This window comes from Lissotriton helveticus, chromosome 3_1 (genome assembly GCF_964261635.1).
Source record: "Lissotriton helveticus chromosome 3_1, aLisHel1.1, whole genome shotgun sequence".
NCBI classification, from domain to species: domain Eukaryota; kingdom Metazoa; phylum Chordata; class Amphibia; order Caudata; family Salamandridae; genus Lissotriton; species Lissotriton helveticus.
Genome location: NC_136061.1, coordinates 1,174,696,930 through 1,174,720,564, shown reverse-complemented (window position 1 = coordinate 1,174,720,564; position 23,635 = coordinate 1,174,696,930). Strand labels below are relative to the sequence as shown.

The following is a 23,635-nucleotide window of genomic DNA, read 5'->3' as shown; positions in this document are numbered from 1 at the left end:
TCTGATTATCACAGAAACACACATCTAGTACACCTTAGACATAGAAGGGAGATCGAGTCCCCCATTGTCGATTATACTGAAACTGCTCTAGAACAGTATACAGATTTCAATAGAGGTTTCTTCTTCTTTATAGGACCTATCCAGAACAGTAAGCTAATCCGTAGGTTAACCAGAACCCTTGAAGCTGTAGTAAATGAGACTGCCTCTGCTCTAGGTAACTTAACTGAAGAGCAATCTGCTATGAGATTTGTCGTTTTACAGAATCGTCTCGTCCTTGACGTCATACTGGCCGATAGGGGCGGGGCCTGTAGAGTCATCGGATCTAGTTGCTGCATTTTCATTCCTAATAACGCGCCGTCTGTTTATTCAGCTATAACCAGACTCCATAAAATTGCCCATCTGTTACACCAAGATCCAGGCACCTGGACATGGTCCGGTTGGTTCTGGAACATAATTTCCGCTTGGGGATGGAAAGTCTTGTCCTTTCTAGGTATTGCAGTAGCGATCATATTCAGTTGCTGCCTCTGTATACAATGTGGCCCTGCGATTTGCGGCATTTGTGCTACCTCTTGTATTCCTAGTCCCAAGTCCCGTTTTAAATCCCGTTCCAAGAAAATTCGAGACGAGCAAATGATACTGTATGAAATGATAGATGGTATCATGAATATTGATGTTTCCTGATGGAAACGTAGTGACAAGGAGGGAATGTGGAAAAGTAAATTTTGCCATGTTCTGTGTCCCTACGCGTCCTCCATCATATGTTATGTGTGCATGATTGATATGCATATGTATTCACCATGTTCGATTAAAGACGCAATTATATTTGTGCCCACTTCTAGTATGCCAGTTTCCAGTTCTCGTGAATACTACGAATATCAGGCCTATGTAAAGCTACGTTGCCACGTTTCTCAGTGTGCACGTTATTCCATTGTAAAGTCCCCGTTTCTAGGCCTCAAAAGGGCCTGGACACCAGATTCAGCTTCTGTCTCCTGAGCCTCGCTGAGGAGCGATACAGCCCCCACCTGTGTTCCTGACCCTTCACTTACTTCCTGCCTTGCAGTGCCCGGTTCAGCCTGGCTCTGCCTCTGAGTCTGCCGAGAGTATGTTATGATTCTAGTTATCAGTCCAGCCCTCCTTCTCTGCATTCCTAAGCTACTGAATCGCATCAATAGTTTCCGTCATAGTCTAGCCTTTACGTCTTCAAGTAAGAGAAATACTGCATTTAATGGTCATTTAATATTCTTCATCACGCACTACATGTAGAATAATGCATGCTCCAGTCTTAGAGTCTGTTCGCCTTTACCCCGATAACTTTTGGATTCTATCAACATGTTCTCTAAACATCAGATACTAGATACTGCTTAGGTACATGTCGCCCTGACTCTCCAGACTTCAGTCTCTGCTCCTAGCACAGAGTTCGTAGCCCCCAGCTTCTCCTAGTAACACGTCATTGCCAGTTTGCGCGCACCATTAGGTCAGAGGTCCCGGCTCCTTAGGTAGCCCCCTCCATGTTTCCGCCCCATTTATGACATATTCTGTTACGTTTGCATCACATGTCTATGTATACGCCCCTGTTACACCTACTTTCACCCTTATCTTTCGCGACTGCTATTGACCACACCCACTGCTCCGCCTATCGTATGTATTGTAATGCAACTGTTTTAGTATATATGATCGTGTATTGTTATTAAATGTTAGCGCGCTCATCCCAGATCCAGCCCCGGCAGCTGCCGGGCCACGCTAGTCCTGTCGGGGCCCCCCTGTCAGGCCCTGCCATCCTATTCCTGTGCAGGTTGTCCTGTTCCTGTCCTTTATGCTGTAATAAACCTGCAAAACTCCTACTACCTCGAATCTTGACTCTTATTTATTGAGCTATCTGTTATTCATTTATCCATTCAAAAATAGAGGTATTATTTATTTATTTACCACATATCGGACAATGATAGATGTGAGAGATGTCACAGAGAAGGGGCAGGCTTCTTGCACTTGGCATGGGAGTGCCCAGCTATTGGGGAATATTGGGCACAGATACACGTGGCATTGGAGCGGATGCTAGGAATTACGATGGAGAGGGATCCCTTGATGATGCTCCTGGGGTATACTGCACACATACCCAAGCACAGTAGAAGATTTTGGGATATTGCTTTGTTATTGGCAAAGCGTAGGTTGGCTTGTAGGTGGGGACGGGGGAGGGCTCCGAAATTTAAAGAGTGGATAAGAGATCTTGTTTATTGTCAGGAGCAGGCGGCTGTATATGCAGAATTGGTGCCACTTGCCTCTAGACCGAAACATATCTGGGGTCCATTACAGAACTATTTGTTACAAACAGAAGGAGATGGCTCTACCGGGTCTGTAAGGCAAGGGAATATGGGGAATGAGGAACTTACTGAGTTGCCCTGAATGAAGAGCCCATGCTCCCAAATTCTGACGGGATCTTCATAACCTGACAATGGCAGTTGTATTATTTATGTGCTATGTTTTGGTGTGGTTCATTTGTGAGTACAGGAAGCTTACATTGTGGCTGTGGCCAATACGATGTTAAATGATGCCATGTTCGTGCTAGCAATGTCCTATCTTATGGAACACCTTTTTTTTAGAGGACATGATAATGTACCAGTGAAGAGGGATGAAGATACTCATCCGTTGAAGAGGGTTTGTCTGCTCTATGCGGAGTGGTTATTGCATCCGGACTCTATGATTTTGGAAACTCGAACATCACACTGTATGACTTTGTACTGGTACCAATGTATGCAAAATGATAAAAATAAAGTTTGAAAAAAAAAATACAAAAAAGCCAATAAAATTGGTGCAGAGAGGGACCTCCATATTTTTGCTTAAATTGTTTAAGGCCCCATACTGAAGCAAGCGCCTTTGATTTGAGTGCCTGTATCTGGTCCTTCCAATTTAAATTATTGTTGAACCACATGCTCAAATATTTATATCTCTCCACTTCTTCCACTCTAACCTCTCCCAATTTCCAATACAGGAAGGACTTGTTTTCCCCAGTACCATTATTTTGGTCTTTTCTAAGTTGACCGTGAGGCCTTTTTTTAGGCAATATTCATGAAAAATATCCAGTTTTTTTTGCAAGCCCCGCTCTGTCATGTTCATTATCATCTAGTCATCTCCATATAACAGACAAGATATATGAGTTTCGCCAATCTTAGGACTTACCCCACCTGCTCTACTCAATATGTTGGGTAGATCTGATAAAAATAAGGAAAATAACAGTGGGGCTAGGACGCAGCCCTGCCGCAAGCCATTCATTATCTGGATTTTGTTAGATAGGGTTCCCTGGGTGCCAAAGATGACCCTGGCCCAATTACTTGGGAGGTTATAATTAGGTTGACATTTTACCAATCTAAAAACCACAGAAATTCCCATTTATACTTATCTAAAGACACGTACAGTTAAGTAACTTTCGGTACTGAGACGCGCACTGAGGCACACACACACAAAAATTGTGATGCACATCCAAAAAGATATGATCTTGACTGTACAGTTTTTAAAAAGCTATAATAATTTCAACAGAAAATATACTGTGAAGGTCCAACTTTGGGGGAAATGGCTGTCCTTTAAGAAAAAACATGAAATGAACATATTTCCTTCACTATCCTTCCACGACAAGCTGCACTCCTCTACTATTCACCAGCACCAAACATAAGTACCTGGCTCTGTTAGACAGTAGGACGCAAACTTCTGCATGCTACAGAGGGACGGGCAAAACCGGTGTCTTTGCTCCTCGTTTCCGAAGCGATCGATCATCCAAACACACATGCTGTAGAGAGAAAGAGTGGTAAGGGAAAAACAGAGACAGTGAAAGCCAAAGCCAGAGTAGGTCTTCTATAAACTGCAGAAGCCTGAAACAGGGCTATTAAATGCATGTGTTACATAGGCAACTGCCCGAGTGGTGTTAAGAATATGCGGGCTCGTTTCTTAGGTTTTTAGCGGCTACGTTTCTCAGGGTTGGACAGGCAGATAGGGTAATCAGGCAGTGCTTGTTGCCTGTAAGACCAGTGTGTGACGTTTTTTGGTTTGGTTGTGGGCCTGTTTTATGGTCTGCTGGAGCGCTTTTTTTGGTCAAGCCTGGGCAGCGCATGCGCCTGGGCAGCGCATGAGCTGCTATGCGAGGCATGCTGTATTCAGGTATGGACTTGAAGCTCCACCCATTTTCCACCCATCTTTTCAATTGGCTCCTGTTACAGTAGTTTCTAAATAGTTGCATTTGATTCATGTATAGGCTTAGTAGTCCCTCCTTAGTACCGCCTTGTCTGCATTTGTAACCTCCCATAAGGACTGGACTTTTTACTTGTGTTGTTACACAGTCTATTGTAGCTACAGTCTGTGAACACTATTTACTTTAATGAGGTTCCCCTATTACATGCACAAAGGGCTTTCTTGCAAGGGTGCCAGCCTTGCCTCTGGGACCTGCGCTAGGGTTTCAGCACTGTGCCCCCTTTTACATTTCTATTGGGCCAACTTCACACAAAAAGAGCTTTTTTTCTTTCGTAAAAGTGGCCCATACCGCGCTTTCACTTTAATGGTGGCCGCGCATCTTTCTTTAGACCAGTCACACCTAAATAAAGGGGTGTGGCCGTCATTAAAGTGAACGTGCAGCATGGGGCGCTTTTACAAAAAAAGAAAAACATTTGTATGTCACCTTGATAAACAAATGCTTTTTTGGGGGTTAAAGCGCCCCATACTTCACTTTCACTTTGCTGGCTATGCTGGTACACAGAGTGGGACACTTGAGCTCACTCATAATGTAGATAGCACCGCGCACCCATATCCACTCTTGAATAACGAAGCACTGCAGGGTTCTCAGTCAAGTGTGGAAATGATCATTCAAGCACTTGCAACTGTTGAAATAGGCACTTAGTGCAAGAACACAATGCACTTTTCCCTTGTGAATGATATCCTACTGCATTTACACTTGGGAATTCAGGATACCTAGTGTCGACAGTGTACTTGCATGCAAATGTCAATATGGGTCATGGTCTATGTGCACTACCATATACAATACGTTGTCCAAATACCTCCACTAGTCAGTTAACGTTCTTGTAAATAATCTGTGTGTACAATGAACGTCACCTGTTCAAATGCTATTAGCGTGAACTCACTTCTCATCCTAAAGGCGATGTGATGAGTACCATCAGGACGAGTAAAAGGAGTCTAGTAGTGCATACTAGTGTGGCTTTATAACAAAACAAAACAAACAAAAAAATCAGTCTCGAATTTTTCCTGCCTGTGTGCGAGCAGGTGCAAGCCTTCTTCCAATATACTATGAACACTAGTACACTTGTATTGTGAGGTGTACTAAGGGGACACAGGTTTACATTAAGTGCAGTAACACAGATGCACTAACTCTGGAGCTGACTAATCACCACCCTTTGACCAAATAGCGCCTTGGTACTGCGCAGAGTAGCACAAGATGTGCCACGCAGACCAAGTGCACGGTGCAGTATGAATCACCCTGACATCTAGTCTTTTCAGAAACCAAGTTGGCAGCACAATGAAGCATTGCAAAGACAGTGCAGTCTAGCTCGGCACAGAATGTGAGAAGAGTCAAGGAGCATAAATGGGGAAATGGCACTGCGAAGAAAGTCACACTTTTGATTCTATGAATTAAAGTATTTGGTTCTTTAGTGATATACATTTTATTTGGCTATAATACAAACACGAATTCACTCTTTGAATGAGAAGTATTTCTCTATTGCCGAAAATTAAGTTAACTCCAACCTTTCAAAAGAAGAGCACAAATTATTCCACATCAATGTCCTTTCTGGAGCCACACAATTCACACTAGGCGTACTTGTACAACGTGAACCAAATGCCTTATGATTTACGCCCTGAGCACATATATGCAGCATGGGTAGGGATGAGCCTGTGATGCACATACACTCACTTATGAATGCTGATGTAAGCTGTGGTGCTGGTGCAGCCAGTCGACAGGGCCTCGAAGATGATGGAGGTGTCCAGTCGCGTCAGTCCCGATCCCCCCACCTCAGGTCGCACGTAGATCCCTCCAAAGCCCAGCTGTGCTGCCTTCCGCATGGTCTCCACGGGGAACACCTCCTGTGGGTGACGCAAGTAAACCCTCAGCGCTGGATGCTTAAGAACACATTCTGCGCAACTTACGTTTTTTTTTTACATGAATAGGTATCAGTGGCATGGGTATCAATTGCGTAAACCTTTCAGTATACCCATGTAACTCGTCATTACTTCGCTGGTGCTCCAAGGGAAAGAGTGGCCACCCGCACCCTTAAATCTAGTGACGATAAAGCTCCCAACTTGGACACATTTCTAAGACCTCTGGACAACACAACATCCAAAATGTCAGTATAAAAAAGGTGTAGTATTCCTTTGTCTTTTTATTCCTCCATCTTCACATAGAATTAAATCACTCCAGAAATGCAGTATTCCTTTCAGTCAGTCTTGTAGCCAACACGTGTTTCGTTATTGGTACCTAAACCATTTGACTTCATCCGGGCTGCTCTCCATGTGGTCCATATAGGAGGAAGGCTGGACTTGGGCTCCTTTTTCTCAGCTACATTTGGAAATTAAATAAGCCTAACCTTAACCGTGAGTTGGAAATATCTTATTAACGAGGAGGGAGGGACACCCGATTGAGATTCAACTATCTCCCCCATAGACAGGGTACCCAGGGTGGGATACGGGCCTCTTCTGCAGGGGATGGACACTATGAGGGGTGAATGTGTTGTGGGCCTATGAAGCAGAGCTGGGAGTCTAATGAACACGGAAAAACTGAGGTTTGGTTTTTAAAGAAGGGGTTTGGGGCGGGTGCTCTTACGTGGGCTACTTAAACCCCGAGGCTGCCCAGTCCTGCTGGGCCACGAACAGACCAGGGCCTGGGCTATACGTCTGGTCGGGTTGACAGGGGAAGGTACAGCCTGCTTCTGCCCGTCCTGGCAGCATGGCCTGTGGCATCCTGCGGTGTGGCCGTGTCAGAGCTCTGCCGCGCTGTGCTATCCGGGGGCTGGCCCCCTGCGGGCTGAGAATGGGCCTAGACTTTGTGAAGAGACCTGTAGTGGAAATAAATAAATAAATAAATAAAAGAATCACCAGGAGTGCGTAACGGTGTGCCGCCCGGGTTTAGATCGGCAGCAGGCAGAGGCTCGGATCCCTGGTTTACTCAACTTGCTGGGGCCGGGCTCGAACAGTGCCACCTGAGGTGACCTGGCGGCCACCAGGAACTTGAATGACCGCCTATTGTGGTTCTAGAGGCAAGTGAGAGGCGGCGAGGACTCACTGTGGGTTGGGGCCTGGCCCCATCATAAACATGCATCGAGGGAGCGTGGCGTTGGCTGGGCCTCTTTTCGCTGCCAAACCTTAAGGCAACGAATAGCTGGATATACCACTAGAGTTCTCTTGGTAGTACCTATAAATGTAAAGTAGACGCTGAAGCAGTTAAAGTGGCCTGCTTTATTGTAGTTTGAATCGCCAACACAGCTGAGGTCAGGCGGGGAGCACGGGGAGACGTCTTATCACAAATGGTTATCAGCTGGCGTCTGTCAACATTCCAGAAAGCTCAGCTGATGACGGGGAGAGGGGTGGAGCGGGAAGAAGGAAGGGACATAAGGCCGCACAATGTGATGGATGCACATAGCGTTTAAATAACATTTGTAAATACAACACATCTCCCTCCTTGGAAAAGTAAAAGTTGCAATAAGTCGTTATTTACAAACAACGTCATCTAGTTTACTCGGGGGAACAACCCTGCGTCCACATCTGGTTTTTACTATTTCTTTTCTTTCACTGATTGGTATACAATCTTTTGGTTCTGTTGAGGCTTAACTCTGGGTGCTCTGTGGAACATCCCCATTGTCATCCTCTTCCCAGAATCACCCCCGCCGCAGTGGTCAGATCTGTGCACACCCCTTTCCTCTCCTTCTGATACCCCATGTTTGGATGGGGCTGACCTTGAGAAATGCCACACCTTGCCATCGCTCAACAGGGCAGAGCTACAAAATACTTTTTCTACCCCAAGGGGTTGTGTGAATTTGTTTCTTACTTTGGCTATGAACCCACTGGTTTTAACGCGGATCGTTTCTCCCACTGACAACTGCACAGGCTTGCATCCGTGTTTCTTGTCATATCGTGTTTTACTTTCTAACTGTGCTTTCTGTAATCTGCACCCGACAGTGTCTGGTGACCACTCAGCTCTTTTTGCTGCAGTCTGCCAACAACATTGTCCTTGGACATAGGTGTCCTCCCTCTCATAAGTTCGAATGGGCTATGACCACTGCTGTTGCATGGTGTTATTCGGTATGCCCACAATGTTTTGTCAATTTCATTGCTCCTCACTAGCTCATGGTTAGTGGCTAGTTGTATAAAACCTTTAATGACCCTGTTAAATCTTTCTACAGCGCCATTTCCAGCTGGGTGGTACACTGATGTAGTTTTGTGTGTTATATTGTTTCTTTTTAAGTAATTAGTAAACAATTCTGACTTAAACTGTGGGCCATTATCACTTACAAAAATGCATTTGGGAAGACCTTCCTTTATGAATACATTGTCAATAAATTGTAGCACACTCTGGGTATCGGTCTTGTTGACAAAACCTACCTCAGACCATTCTGAGAAGTGATCTATCAATACAATGGCGTATACCTGTTGCCCCTATTCTGTTATTGGGCCCATGATATCTAATCCTACTCTTTCCCATGGCATGTTGCGGCATGAAATGGGGTGGAGAGGGGGTCAGTACCTGACCTTGGTCTTGTCCGAGTTTGTGCATTGTATGCAATCCCTCACTATTCTCTCCGTTGCCATATCCACTCCAGGCCACCTGTATGAGTTTTTGATCCTGCTCTTAGTTTTGCAAATGCCCAAATGTTCTTCGTGGCATAATTCTAGAATTGTTGGTCTGAGTTTTATGGAAAGGATTACTTTGCCACTTTTTAAAATCATTCCCTATTCAACTGCCAGCTCATCCTTCACTTCCCAGTAAGGTAATATTTATTTTTCCACATTTTTCTTTATCAGCCACCCATTCACTTTCATGGCTCGCACTGTGCATAATGTTTGGTCTCTACTTTGTTCATTTAACCACTCTTCAACTGAAATTCCATGCTTCTCCTCATGAATACTTGCCACCCAAGATTTCTCATTCATTTCACATTTGTTTTCCTGCACCAAAACCGGCATTCTGCTCAGGAAATCAGCGACTACATTTTTTACACCTAGTAAATATTGACCTTCATAGTCATAGTCAAAAAGCCTGACAGACAATCTAGCCAGCCTTGGAGAAGCTGTATACATTCCCTTGGTAGATAAGACTTTAGTGAGTGGTTTGTGATCACTCCTTAAAACAGGGTTCTTCAATCTGTGGGGCGCGGCACCATCCCAGGGGGGGGCGCGCGCTCCACTCCGATCTTCCCTTTGTGCCCGTTCCTTTGTCTGGGTGATTCTCCCAGGAGGGGGCCAATTCACAGAGTCGACAGCTTCGGCTGCGGTGCGAGGCGGGGGTCTCCTCTGCTAAAAACGAAAGCAAACAAACGGACACACTTTCAGTTTTAGCAGAGGAGACCCCTTGCCTCCCACTGCATTGGCCCCCTCCTGGGAGAGTTAGCTCTTCCCAGAAGGGAGAGAAGGTTTCCAGAGAGGTTTTGAGGCACGGGCGGGGTGGGCTCTGGCCCAGGGCCCCAGCCTTTCAAGGGGGGTGGGAGTGAGGGGGGGGCGGGAATCCTTCAGTTATTTTGGGAAGGGAGGGAGAGGTTGCAATTCGGGTTTGGGCCATGAATTGGGACGGTGGGCTCTGGTCTGCGGTGCTCAACTCATGAGTATCTTTGTGTGGGCACTGAAGTGTTGGTGTTCAGGGATGTTGGTCTGCAGATTCGAATTTGATTCATCAAATGTGTGAGGGATGTCGGGTGGAGCCGGCCATCAGACGTCCGTTATATTGCCATGTGGGTGAATAGATGTATAGGTGGAGTGGTGGATGTATGGGTGGGGTGATGGGTGGATGGATGAGTGAGGGGATGGATGGATGGGTGAAGGGGTGAATGGATGGTGGGAGAGAGGATGGATGCATGAGTGGAGGGATGGATGGGAGTGGATGGATGTGTGTATGGTTGGAAGGGTAGATGGGTGGATGGATCAGTGAAATGGTGGATGGATCATTTGGAGGTGGATGGTGGACGAATCGGTGGGTGGATGGATGAGAGAGGTGATGGATGGATTGATGTATTGATGGGTGAAGGGGTGAATGAATGGATGGATGAGTGAAGGGGTGGATGTGGGGATGGATGGGTGATTGAGGAGGGTGGATGGACGGGGGATGGATGGAGGAGTGAAGGGGTGGATGAGTGGTCAATGGATGGATTCATGAGTGGATGAGTGGATGGATGAGTGGGTGGATGGGTGAAGGATGGAGGGATGGGTGGCTGGGTGAGGGGGGAATGGAGAGAGAGAGAGGGGGGGATGGATGGATGAACGAGGACATGGATGAATGATTGGCAGAGTGGATGGGCAGGTGTGTGCATGGATGGGTGAGGAGAGGAGCATGGAGATGGATGGGTCAGAGAGTGCATGCATGAGTGGGGGCGAGGGTGGAGAGCGGGAGGGATGGATGGGTGGATGGATGAGGGGGGTTGAGTGGGTGGACGGATGAGTGACTGGGTGGATGGATGAGTGGGTGGGGGATGGATGAGTGGGCGAGACGGTGGGTGGTTGGATGGATGAGTGAATGAATGGATGGATGGGTGGAGGAGTGGATGAATGGGTGAAGAGTGGATGGATGAGTGGAGAAGTGGATGGATGAGTGGGAGGATAGCATGGGTGAAGGGGTGAATGGTTGGATGGATGAGCGGATGGATGGGTGGAAGAGTGGATGGATTGGTGAGGGGATGGATTGGGTGAAGGGATGGATGGATGATGGATGGGTGAGGGGTGGATGGAGGGATGGATGGGTGAGATGATGGACGGAGGGATGGATGGGGGATGGGTTTGCAAGTGGTTGAAGGGGTTTGGATGTGGATGGGGCACAGATGGAGGGACTGAATGAATGGTGGGTGAGTTGGTGGATGACGTGGTGTACATGATGGATGGGGAGGGTTGTGATGACTTCCTTTGCTTTCTTGGTGCCATGGGAGCTGTGGTTCAGAGTGGGAGGTATTTGAATTGTTTGGCTGCTCCCTTGCCTATGTGTTACTGTTCTGTATTCTATGTGTGCTCATGTGTGGGATCTATGCATCATGCGTGTGACATTTTGCGTGACGTCCAGCTGCTACTTGAATGCGGGGCCCCCATGGGCAAGGTCGGGGTTCCATGTTTTGGGTTCCGCTTGGTGAAGCACCCATGGTGTGTTCCCTATAGTGGGTTCATCACGGCGGTCCTCCCTTTGGTTCACTTGTGCATGGTGCTTTACATCCTACAATGTATTTGTTTATTTGTTGGGAAGTTTGTGAGATTGGGTTCTCAGCACTTGCAGTGTTGAAGACTAGGTACCGTTCAGGACTGGATGTGGAGTACAGCCTGAGGATGGCAGTGGCAGGGATCCACCCACAGATTGAGAGTCTAGGTGTGGCTGGGCACCGGCACACCCGTCACATTCATGTTGGTGGTGGTGTTGTTGATCTGTGTCCTGTGTAAGGCCGGGCATCCTAGTGGGGAGAATTTGCGCACATTTTGTCTTGGAGGATTGTGTTTTGAGCTGTGTGGTACGCCTCTGTCGTTTCGCCACACCCACTCACAGGCCTGCAGTTTGCTAGGCACTCTTGTTGTGTTGAGCATTGTTTGCCGGATATGGCCCGTGGTGTGCGCGTGGCAGTCGATCACGTTGTGCGCCGGATTCCCGAGGTTTCTGTCGGGTGGTGGGGGGGCCCAACACCTGGGGGAATTCAGCTGGGGGGGCTCAACCTGGAAAAGTTTGAAGACCTCTGCCGTAAAATAACCTTGTTTCCCCATATAAATTGTCGGAAATGTTCTAAACCCCACACGCAGGCCAATGCCTCACGTTCGATGACAGAAAACCCTTCTTCCGTCAGTCAGCGAGCGTGAGGCAAATGCTACGGGTGCATTCTGTACCTTTGGTATCAATTTGGGTCAGGACAGCACCTAGAACTCTACCACTTGCATCTGTTGTTACTATGCATTTCAACAATGGATCAAAACCTTGCAATGGTGGGGCATTACATATGTCGTTTTTTAGCATACAAAATGTTTTTCTGCAATCTTCTGACCATACAAATTTGTTTTTGTTTTTTAGTAATTGTCTCAGAACCAACGTTTTAGTTGAAAATTTCTCAATGAATTTTGAGTAGAATTCAATGAGACCTAAGAAGGAACGAAGTTCATCTTTGTTTTAGTTCTGGGGCATTTAAAATTGCATCTAATAGCGCTTTCTTAGGTTTTAGTCCCTCTGCTGATATAGAGTGCCCCAGGTAGCTGACCTCCGTGCGTGAAAATCTGCATTTACTATATTGAGCTGTGAGACCTTTTTTTCCAGGATTCTCAGTATTTGCATGAGTTTGTCATTGTGTTCTTCTTTACTTTTCCCCATGACTAAAATGTCATCTTGGAATAACAGAAATACCTTCCACCCCCTTGAAAGTCTCCTGCATTAACCTCTGAAACATGGCAGCAGCGGATGCCAATCCAAAAGGGACTCTCTTAAAGCAGAAGCATCCAAAGGGGGTGATGAAAGTGGTTAGGCTCCTGCTTTCTGGGTGCACTGGAATCTGGTGGTATGCCACCCTTAAATCTAACGCTGAAAAATACTTTACTCCCTTGGTACATGCTAGTATTTCATTAATTCTTGGTAGTGAATATTGATCAACTAGGATATTCTCATTGAGATCGCGGAGATCAATACATAATCTCAATCGCCCATTGGGGCGTTTAACCACTACCATGGGGGCAACCCATTCTGATGATTCAACTCTCTCGATGTCCTCATGAAGTAATTTTTCCAAATATTCCTCTACTCCTTCCCTGATGGAGAACGGTACGTTTCTGACTTTGTGTATTACAGGAATGGCATCTTTTTTTACACAAATTTCATGTTCAAACCCTTTATATTCTCCTATGGAGTCTGAAAACACCTTGGGGAATCTCAGTTTGACTTCTTTTCCAATTTGGTCCTCGCTTTCTATAATGAGAAAGGGTTCCTCACTGTTGGGGTTGAGAATAATTCCCAACTTTCCTTGATCTAACCATCCAAGTAGTGAGGGACCAGACTTAGATACGTATAGTTTACTCAACGCATCTCTTCCTTTGAACACAAACTTTAGTCTCCTAAATCCCTCTAGATCAATTGATTCACCTGTAAAAGTTCTCATGCTAATATCTGGGGGTTCTAATTGTTCACAAAGTTTGGGTAAAAACTTCTTTCCATACTTTTGTATTAACAATCGTGTATGGTGAGCCTGAATTTGCTACAATGGATATGTTGACACACCCGATACACATTTCACAAATTTTTTCTTTGCAGTTTATCCCTTGCCTTCACCAACATCACAAAAACAATGTTTGAAAATGGCGCGAGTCCCTGTAGTCCAAGGTGATCAAATTGTCCAGACCCTGTCTCTGAAGAAGATTTCACAGCGCATCCACCTCAACATTAAAGGAAAGAGTCCGTGTGCAGTCCGGACTGCGCTGCCCTAAAATAGAAATGACGCAAAGGGTTATGGGACTCTTAGGCGTCCCTTAATATGGTCTACGTTGCCCATCTCGATGTTTATAAATGGCTGTGTCCTTTGTTAGTACGCATGCCCTAGTACTCCTGTCAATGGAAAAATATCCATTAACAACGTCTAGTGTCCAGATTCGTATTGGGTCATCAAATCTGCATTTAAATTGGAACAGTCATACAAAGGCTGGCTCCATCCATGCCATCCACATAGTGTTACCAAAATAGACCACAGTAGTCCATCCTTACATGCTGAATATATATGCCGTCTAAGAAAACTCACACCCACTAGACCAAATGAAACAAACTTGAAACTCATATCAGCGATGTGCAGTTAAAACACATTAGTAACATACGGCAACAAAAACTGATGCCAAAAGACAGTTTAACGCCAGTCCTGCAGCCTTAAAGTTTGAAAATTTCAGAGATCTCATTTAACCCACTAACTGTTGTGTTTAATTTAAGGATAACCATCGCCTCACCTTGGGACAGACGTCGATTACTGTCACCACCCCGTGGGTCTACTTCAATCTTTGAAATTACGGTCCATTTTAAATCATCTACCACATGTCCTTAGCCTTCCAATGGTTCACTAAAGGGGCGTTTTCAACATTTCTCTTAATCCTATATTTATGTTGTGTCACTCTCTGACGGATTTCTTGACTGGTTTTGCCGATGTACAATTACGTTTATACACAAGAGGGGTCTTGTCCATACGGGACCAGGTGGGACAATATAATTAAATAGACAATAAACCTGGTTTCGAGTTTGTATCAAGCTGCTCTTTATTTGAAGCAGACTTAGGACTATTCTCACTTCGGGCCTATGCTCATATCAATTAAGTAGTGTTCATCCTTGTTGTGGACATACATATTAGAGTAATATGAGCATAGGCCCGATGTGAGAATAGACCTAAGAATATGAGAGGAAACCAATAGATAGGACTATATTGTGAACAATTTCTGGTGTACTGATGTAATATATGTATCAAATTGAGTAATATTTGTTCATTTATTGTTTATGATCACATTTTTTTGAAAATTGTGTTATGGTGCGTTAAACTGACATGTTGAAAAATATGAAATTCTTGAAAATTAATAAGAATGAAACTGTATGAGTAAAACATAGGTGCTTCAGAATCAATTAATCGAAGCCCACAGTCTGCTTCAAATAAAGAGCAGCTTGATACAAACTCGAGACCAGGTTTATTGTCCATTTGATTATGTATAATTTAGGGCATGGGCAGAGAATTCCATAAACCACATCTTTGTATTTGCAGTTGGTGAATGTTTCATGTTTCCAGTGGACACCCTCATGGGAGAACACTGACCCTTCCACCGTTTGATCGCAACAAATACAGAACCCACACTAATGATGACCAGTCACTGGCGCTAGTCCCAGGTATCCTCTTAGTGTAGACTTTGGTGGGTTAGGTAAATCAGCCCGAACTATATGATTCGCAAGGCTTTTCTCCTTTTTAAATGCAAAAAGAGGAGCCTGTACCAGCGTTTTGTCGAGATCTTTCACTAAACGCCAATTTTGATTGATGATTTTTTTCAATTGATTGGAATTCAGGGAAAACGTGGACACACACACACAAGTCTATCCATATGTGGTTTTGCTGTTTTTTCAAGAAGTGTTTCGCGTGGTATCCACCACGCACGTTTCATAATATTTTTCAGTAGTTTTTTAGGGTAGCCTCTGTCCATTAGACGATTCAATAACCTGTTGGCATGCAGCTAATACTCGTCCTTGAATAAACAATTGCGCCAGTTTCTTAAAAATTGGCCGAAGGTTACGTTTTGTTTTAGGCTCCTGGGATGGTTGCTGTTAAAGTTCAAGGCCTTATTTCTATCTGTCGGCTTTCTAAATAAAGTAGTAGCCAGTTTCCCATCAGAGGGGAATACTTCCACATCCAGGAAAGTGATTTGACGCTGGAAGGAGTTGAGCCTGAATTTGATATTCTCTGTCCTTGTATTGAACCATCCATGAAAGTCCTTAAGTTGCTCTTGGGTTCCCGACCAAACTAAAAAGACAATCTATATAGCGCATCCAGTTGGAAATACACTCTTGGAATGGATTATTGTTATAGATGAATTTCTCTTTATAGAGCCCCATATACAGCACAGCTAATTATGGCGCAAATGGACAGCCCATGGCTACTCCCTTTATTTGGAAGAAAAAGTTACTACCGAAGCTGAAATAGTTTTGTTGCAGGGATGCGGTCATTCCGTGTGGTTCATTGTGATGACCAGAGTAATAAGAACATGTGTTTTTTCTTTCTTCTCTTTTTTTTAGACTGTGATAGTCCTGAGGAGAACCCTGCTAATCAATAGGGTTCGAAACGCGTCGACCTTGCGCATTGTGTAGTCAAACTAACACATTTAAAATTAATTTGTGTTTGTAATGCACTGTTTTCCTTGGTTAACAGTGTAGACTTTTGGGTGCATTGCTTTATTCAAACTGGTGGAAAAGGGTGTTGTTTGGCTACGTGCGTAGTGTTCCCCTGCGGGTATTGCCCGTCTAAAAAAGTGTGAATGAATTTGGCTTAACCTGCTAGGGAAGTTTGTGACTGTGTGGGGTTGGCTGTTTGTCATGAACGAATGTTGAACGGATGAAAGAACTTTGTGTGTTTGTGGTGTCTTTTTTTAGTAGTTGTACAACTTGTGAAGGAATGTTTTTTGTATTTGTTGTTTTCGTTCTATTGATCATTGATTTGTATGTGCATATATTTATTGAAAAATAAGGTAAAGATTCAAAATAAAAAGTTTTGTTGAAATTAATGTTTCATGTAACCGGTGACTGATTTGCATTGGTACTAGTCATATAGTGATTGACAAACAGTTTTCAGTACTGGCACTTCTTTTGGTTTATTTCATGTTTGAACATGGCGTAACAGCGCATATCGTCCAACGAAGATGAAGTGCACGTGATGGCCGCAAAACAGCTAAATAGGGAGGTGCTGGCGCTGATCAGGGCGAAAACCGGAAATTTGAGACTCAGTCACACCGTAGCAATATCCGCATAATAGGCTTGCCGGAGTCCACCAACACTGGCCGCTTGGAGAAATAAATGGACAATGAGCACTTGCCCCTTGGTAAATGGAGAGGGTGCACAGAACCTTACAAAAGCGTCCGCCCCCTGGCTCTCCACCACGACAATAATCGTGAAGCTACTCAACTATTGAGAATGCAACACAATTCTACGCCTAGCTAGAGAACAAGGAAACGTCCAGTATCAGGGCACCAGCCTTGCTTTCTACCTGGATTTCACAGCGATGGGGCAGTCGGCTAGATGGATATACCTACCAGTGAAGAAGAAACTTCAAGAGGCTGGTGTAGCATATGCAATATTATACCCTGCCTGCCTCTGCTTAGAGCATGCGGGAACGCAGAAAATCTTTACCACAACAAAAGCGGCCATGGACTTTGTCAAAGCCATTGCGAGATCCAACCGAAACTCTCTGAGGCTGGACTCCATGGCAGAGGACTGATGAAGCGACCATCCCTTTGCCTTCGGGTGAGGGTGGGGGTGGGGGTAACGACATTACCCCAGACTGCTGCCGGACAAATGCACTCTGCTCCACATAAACGCCTGCTGGGAACTGATCCACTGACCAGGGTGATATTGTTTTATAATTTGCCACATGCTACCCCTCACACTTAGTTTGGGTGAGAAATTGCCGCATCGGACCTTGGGATACACTCCCCTTTTCTGTATAGTGCTTCGACCCCGTATTATTGACGGGAGATGCAGACAGGCCATGTATCCCCTAGATGACACTTCACTGGGAATGCTCTCCTATTATACTAAGCTGCTGAGCTGATGCCTGGCCACCTCCGTACACCTGGAGGGTTTCCATCTTCTGGCTATCCCCACATGGTTTCCAAACTAGATTTGTGTTTATCTTTGCAACGACTAGTCGCTATAGGGTTTGTCAGTTGGGGGTTCTTAGTTTCTATTACTAGGGATGGCTTTAGCAAAGTTACGGAGCTAAAGTGTGAAGGGGTGGGAATGTAGGAGTGTTTTCTGAGATCCCAGCTTCATATGAGATTACTAATCCCCAAGATCCGACACCACATTGCGAGTGTAGAACCACAAACAATGTGCCAGATTACCCCGCAGCCGCAATGGCCCGGATCATAGGACAGTTCAACTGTTGCACATGGAAGGCGCAGGGTTTAAACAACCCCAAGAAGGTACGGCAAGTCTTTGTCCATATAGATCAACAGGCAATACACATCGCATTCTTGTAACAGACGCACCTCACCACGCAGGCTACCAAAGGGGGGAGGATAAAATGGGCAGACGTACGCATAGCATCCTCGTACTTCATACTCTAGAGGCGTCCTGCTCCTGATCAAGAAAGGGACGCCCTTTACTCGGACACACTCAGAGGTAGATTATCAGAGCGGATATGTGCTGGCATGGGGTAATCTGGGCAGCACACCGGTCACACTAATAAATATATATGGACCAAATGTAGATGACCCCACCTTTTTTGAGGCACTGTGGACTAAGTTGCTGGGATTGCCCCATCCGCAGTGATATGGGGAGGGGACTTCCATGTCTATCTCGATCCTGATATGGAAAGATCTGCTACCGTAGACAAGCACATTAAAAACTCTGGTCAAATAATAAGGGAGGGCATGAAGTAGTACGGCCTGCTGGACACCTAGGGAGCGCAGCACCCCAACACAAAGGAGGGCACTTTTACTTCATATGTCCACAACATGTGGTTGTGGTTAGATTACTGGTTAGTCACAAAGGAAGTAAGCACGTGGATAGTTGAGACCAGACAGATGCCACAAACACTGTCAGACCACTCTCCGGTATTCATGTCTGTAGTGATCCCTACACACACGCCTTGTCAGTTCCAGCGGAGGCTGCAGGCTTCGGCACTGCTGGACGATGTATTCCGAGATGGGATCCAAGCTAAAATCTAACAATTTGTTGTGACCAATGAGGGCACGGTTGAGGAGAAGGGTACGCTATGGGAGGCCTTCAAGGTTACCATAAGGGGTGTCTGTATCGGGCTCCAATCAGAAGTGTTAAAGTCAATCCGTGCTCAACTTAGTACCATGTACACCATCTTGCGGGAACTGGACAGGGAGTCTGAAATTCAACTGGACCTCCAGACATTGGCTGACATCCGTGCACACATCATAGAATATAATGACACAGCAGACCAAGAAATACGTTGTATGTCAAAGCAGTGGGTGGCATGGGCATATGGGGAGGGCTGGAGGCTGGGTCGGCTACTGGCGGCATAGATAAAAGGGCCCAGAGGTCACACACAAGTGGTGAAAATTGACGGCCCAGAGGGCTGCACATACTATGATATCCCATCCATTATGAATGCATTTCTAAACTTGTGTACCCAATTATACAGAGCTCCTACCTCTGCCCCATAGAGGGAAGCAACATTATATTTGAATATTATTGCACTTGCCTATCTGTCCCCGGGGCAAAGGGAATTCTTAACACAGCCCATAACGGAGGAGGAAATTAAAGATGCAATCTGCACACTCCCAAGCGGGAAGGCTACGGGTAGCGATGGCCTCCCCAGTGAATTTGATAAAATGTATGTGGAACTGTTGACACCTCATCTCCGAGGTTTATACCAAGAGCCGTACGACAAAGGTACCCTACCACCGATGCTACGGGAAGCATTGCTAATAACACTCCCAAAACCTGGTAAGCCACCTGAAAAGTGTGACTGTTCTTGCTCACTCATTAATACAAATGTGAAGGTACTTGCCAAGATCCTTGCCACTGACTTGCAGCCCTTACCACCCTCACTGGTATTGCCGGACCATTCAGGTTTTGTGCCCTCCTGGTCCACTACCCATAACCTGCACACTCTTTTCGATTCTCCATCATTTGGATTCCTCTATCCGTGCAGCGGCGGTGCTACTGGATGCCACCATGGCCTTTGATTCTATGCAACGGTCATGTATGTTTGTGGTGTTGTCCCGCATGGGCATGCCTCAGGAGTTCCTTCGGTGGATCCATTTGTTGTATACTGATCATATGGAGAGGGTCAGGGTCTATGGGATCACCTCAGAGGCGACAGGTATACACAGGGGAATGCGACAAGGCTGCCTGTTGTCACCACTCCTATTTGCGCTAGCACTGGAGCCCTTAGCATTTATAATAAGACAGAAACATGCAGCAGCAGCCTTACATTTTCAACAGTCGCCCATAGCCATATCCCGGTTTGCGGACGATATGGTGCGATACGTCCAATCCCCTGAATTCAACCTGGCGCCAGTCACTAGAGAATTTATTATTATTTTATTTTATTTTGCGATTTCTAAAGCGCCTGGTGACCCGTAGGCATCCCCGCGCTAATCAACCTGTAAGGATCCAGAGGGGGGGAGAGGGAGTGCCTTATTTGGGGAACAGGAGGGTTTTAAGTTTCCTGCGGAACCCCAAGTGTGAGGGTTCCAGGCGTAGACTGAGAGGGAGTGAGTTCCACGCTGTGGAGGCTTTGACCGAAAAGCGGCGACCGCCAGAGCGAGCCTTCCTGAATTTGGGCACCGTAGCAAGGTGTTCGGCGTCGGAACGAAGGGGTCTTGAGGCTTTATATGGGGTGACCAAATTTTTTAGCGCGGCAGGGCCAGCTCCATTGATGAGCTTGTGGGTGATACATAGGGCCTTGAACTCTACTCTCTGGCGGACAGGGAGCCAGTGTAGAGCTTTGAGGGCAGGCTTGGCCGACACTCTAGGGGGGAGGTTCATAATGAGCCTGGCCGCCGCATTCTGGGTCCGTTGGAGTTTGGCCAGGGTGTATTCAGGGGCCCCCAGATAGATGGCGTTGCTGTAATCGAGCCGGGCCAGGACCAGACCCTGGACAAGTAATTTCCTGGATGGGAGGGGAAGAAGAGGCAGGATCTTGCATACGGACCGCAGGAGACCGAAGCAGGTGCCTGCTGTCTTGGCTGCCTGCGTTTTCATGGTAAGGTCAGGTTCCAACCAAACTCCTAGTGTTTTGATTTCATTTCTAGGAGAGGGGATTTCGCCGAAGGTGTCGGGCCAAGATGTAGGTGGAAAAGTCGTCCATTTATTGCCCAGGAGCATGATCTCGGTCTTTGCGCCGTTTAGCTTCAGGGCCGAGTCGCACATCCAGGTATGGATGTCCTGGAGGCAGTGCAGCAGGCTGTCAGGATGGTTATCCAGGTGGGACAGGGATACGACAAGTTGGGTGTCGTCAGCGTAGTTAATTATTTTTACACCGTAGGGGGCCACTACGTCTTCCAGGGGAGCCATATAAACATTAAACAGGGTGGGGCTGAGCGACGACCCCTGGGGAACTCCATTCTTCAGTGGAAGAGGTTCTGACCGGGAGTTGCCGTCCCACACCTGAAAGGATCGATGGGAGAGAAAGGATTCGATCCACGCTCGCGCCGTACCCACAATTCCTGCCTTGGCCAGGCGATGTAGTAGGACACGGTGATCCACCGTATCAAAGGCGGCGCTAAGATCCAGGAGGATCACTGCCACTGATCCCCCTGAGTCTAGGATACACCTTGCTTCCTCGATGACAGAGAGGAGTGCGGTGTCCGTGCCATGGCCGGGTCGAAATCCAGTTTGAGATTGGCGCAGGATGTTGTTTGTTTCGAGAAATTGGGATAGTTGCGAGTTGACTAGTTTTTCAGCCATCTTACTGATACAAGGGAGCAGTGAGATCGGTCTGTAATTAGACATGTCGTCCGGGTTCAGTTGGGGCTTTTTCAGCAAAGCCTTCACAACTGCGTTCTTCCAGTTAGGGGGTACCGTTCCACCAGCGAGGGAAGAGTTAATGAGATCCCTGATGATAGGGGCTATGGTGGAGGACACCTTTTTTAGGAATCTGGCCGGGGCTGGGTCAAGTGGGGAACCGCTTTTCAGTTTCTCTAGCGTGGACGTTACCTCGGTGAGGGAAACTGCTCTAAAAGTCACCAGCTGTGGGCAATTGTTTTCGTCCGCTATGGCCGGGATGGAAGGGGGGCTGACGGTAGGAAGGGAGTCCAGTATCCGCATGATTTTAGACTCGAAATAATTGGCCAGATCCTTGCTTCTGTCTGGTGGGGGGAAGTGCGAGGGAGGTGCTGTTGGGATGTTCAGTAGTTCTTTGACTATCTGAAATGATTCTTTGGCTGAGTTGGTCGCGGATTTTATTCTGTTGTCGTAAAACGTTGATTTAGCTAATTTCAAGGCGGTTTTGTATTGTCTTACCGCGTTGTGATATATGTCTTTGTTGCTGTGGAGCCAGTCTTTCCTCCAAGCTCTCTCCGCCTTTTTGCACACTTTACGGAGCCCTCTAAGTTCGGAATTATACCAGGGGGCATGGCCCTTGCTCTTATTTTTCACCTCCCGATTTTTGATGGGGATGAAATTGTCGAGGGAGGAGGAAATCCAGTCTCTGAACTGGATGTCTGCCATGGTGGGGTCGGCTGCGAGACTAGGGGTAGAAGCGTCAAGCGCCGAGGCCCAGTTGTCCATCGAAAGTCTGGCCCAGGCTCTATCCTTGGTGAAAGTAGGGGGGGTGTGGGGTTTCTTAAAGGCCCCTGGGAGATGGAACGAGACCAGGAAGTGGTCCGTCCAAGGAAGGGGGAGGGAATTGGTGAACTGGAGGGAGGGGATGTTCGAGAATACAGGGTCGAGCAGATGTCCTTTCGCATGCGTGGCTCCTGAGTTAGTCAGGGAGAAGTCAAGGGCGCCAAGTTCACTGATTAAGTCAGACGACCCTGTGTCTGTTGGATCATTGAAATGGATATTGAGGTCGCCTGTAATCAGGAAGTTGGATGTTAAATGGGCCAGGGATGAAACAGATTCTAAAAAGGCGGCGGAGAAGGGGCCGGAATGACCAGGGGGTCTGTAGACCAAAAGGCCTGCCAGGGAGTAGGTCGGCGAGAGCGTCAGCGTGAACAGACAGCTCTCTGACTCCTTGCTCTGGATCTCAGTAGATCGGCAGGAGAAGTAGTCTCGGTAGATGATAGCTATACCACCACCTCGACCTAGAGGACGGGGTTGGGACATGATGAGAAAGCCAGGGGGGAGGGCCGAGACTATGTCGGAGTTAGAATGACCGGCGATCCAAGTTTCAGTTAAGAAGAGTATATCCAGATCGTGATCGACAATTAAGTGGTTTATGAGAAGGGCATGCTTGGGAAGCGATCTACAGTTGAGTGTCGCTAATTTGAGGCCGGGGAGTGGGAAGGCCAGTCTGGGAAGGAGTAGGTTTCCAGGTTTGCAGATGTTACAACTAGTGAAGGGGACGTTTAGGTCATGTATGACATGACAGGTAGAGTTTTTCGAGGGTCTGAGGCTGAGGAGATCTCGCCGAGAGTAGTGTCTCCTAATGGCGGTAGGGTCAGGCGTGGGGGCTGGCCCTAGGCCCGGTCGTGCGCGGACGGGCGCAGACGGGCTTGCCTTAGGCGGCCTTCGGCGCGCAAACGGCGCTCCCGCTGCGCGTTCTGTGCATACACATTAGAAGGGGGAGGAAGGGGGCGTGGCCTCCAAGGGGGCGGAGTCAGCGCGCACGCCGCGGGTGATGGCGGCTGCAGGCAAGAACCTAGGAAAGCGCGACCAGCTTTAATGTCAGCTGAGCGCTAAGGTAGGGGCGAGCGCTGGCTAAGTGCTTTGTTTGTATTTAGTTTTTAAAAGCGGCGAAGTGGTGACAAAGTGCTGTGAACAAGTACAGTTTTAAAAAACAGTAGAGTACCTCCAGCCCCGGCTTTCCGCCTCAAGACTGGGTCATGGTTAGGTGGTTGTCGCTCTTAATCAGCGAGTTATATATGGCAAATAGGGGGCGTGGCCTCCAAGGGGGCGGAGTCAGCGCGCACGCCGCGGGAGATGGCGGCTGCAGGCAAGAACCTAGGAAAGCGCGACCAGCTTTAATGTCAGCTGAGCGCTAAGGTAGGGGCGAGCGCTGGCTAAGTGCTTTGTTTGTATTTAGTTTTTAAAAGCGGCGAAGTGGTGACAAAGTGCTGTGAACAA

General features: G+C 46.8%; 1 protein-coding gene across 1 annotated transcript in view; it reads right to left on the bottom strand.

Moving 5' to 3' along the window:
* The window catches only part of ACAD8 (acyl-CoA dehydrogenase family member 8), a 265,843-nt gene that overhangs the window by 149,519 nt on the left and 92,689 nt on the right, over positions 1–23,635 (bottom strand). Inside the window, exons 3-4 of the mRNA XM_078681817.1 lie at positions 5,906–6,075; positions 3,669–3,778 (exon numbers count right to left, since the gene is read on the bottom strand). Of these exons, the coding sequence (XP_078537943.1) occupies positions 3,669–3,778; positions 5,906–6,075 (280 nt within the window). The remainder of the gene's footprint in view (positions 1–3,668; positions 3,779–5,905; positions 6,076–23,635) is intronic.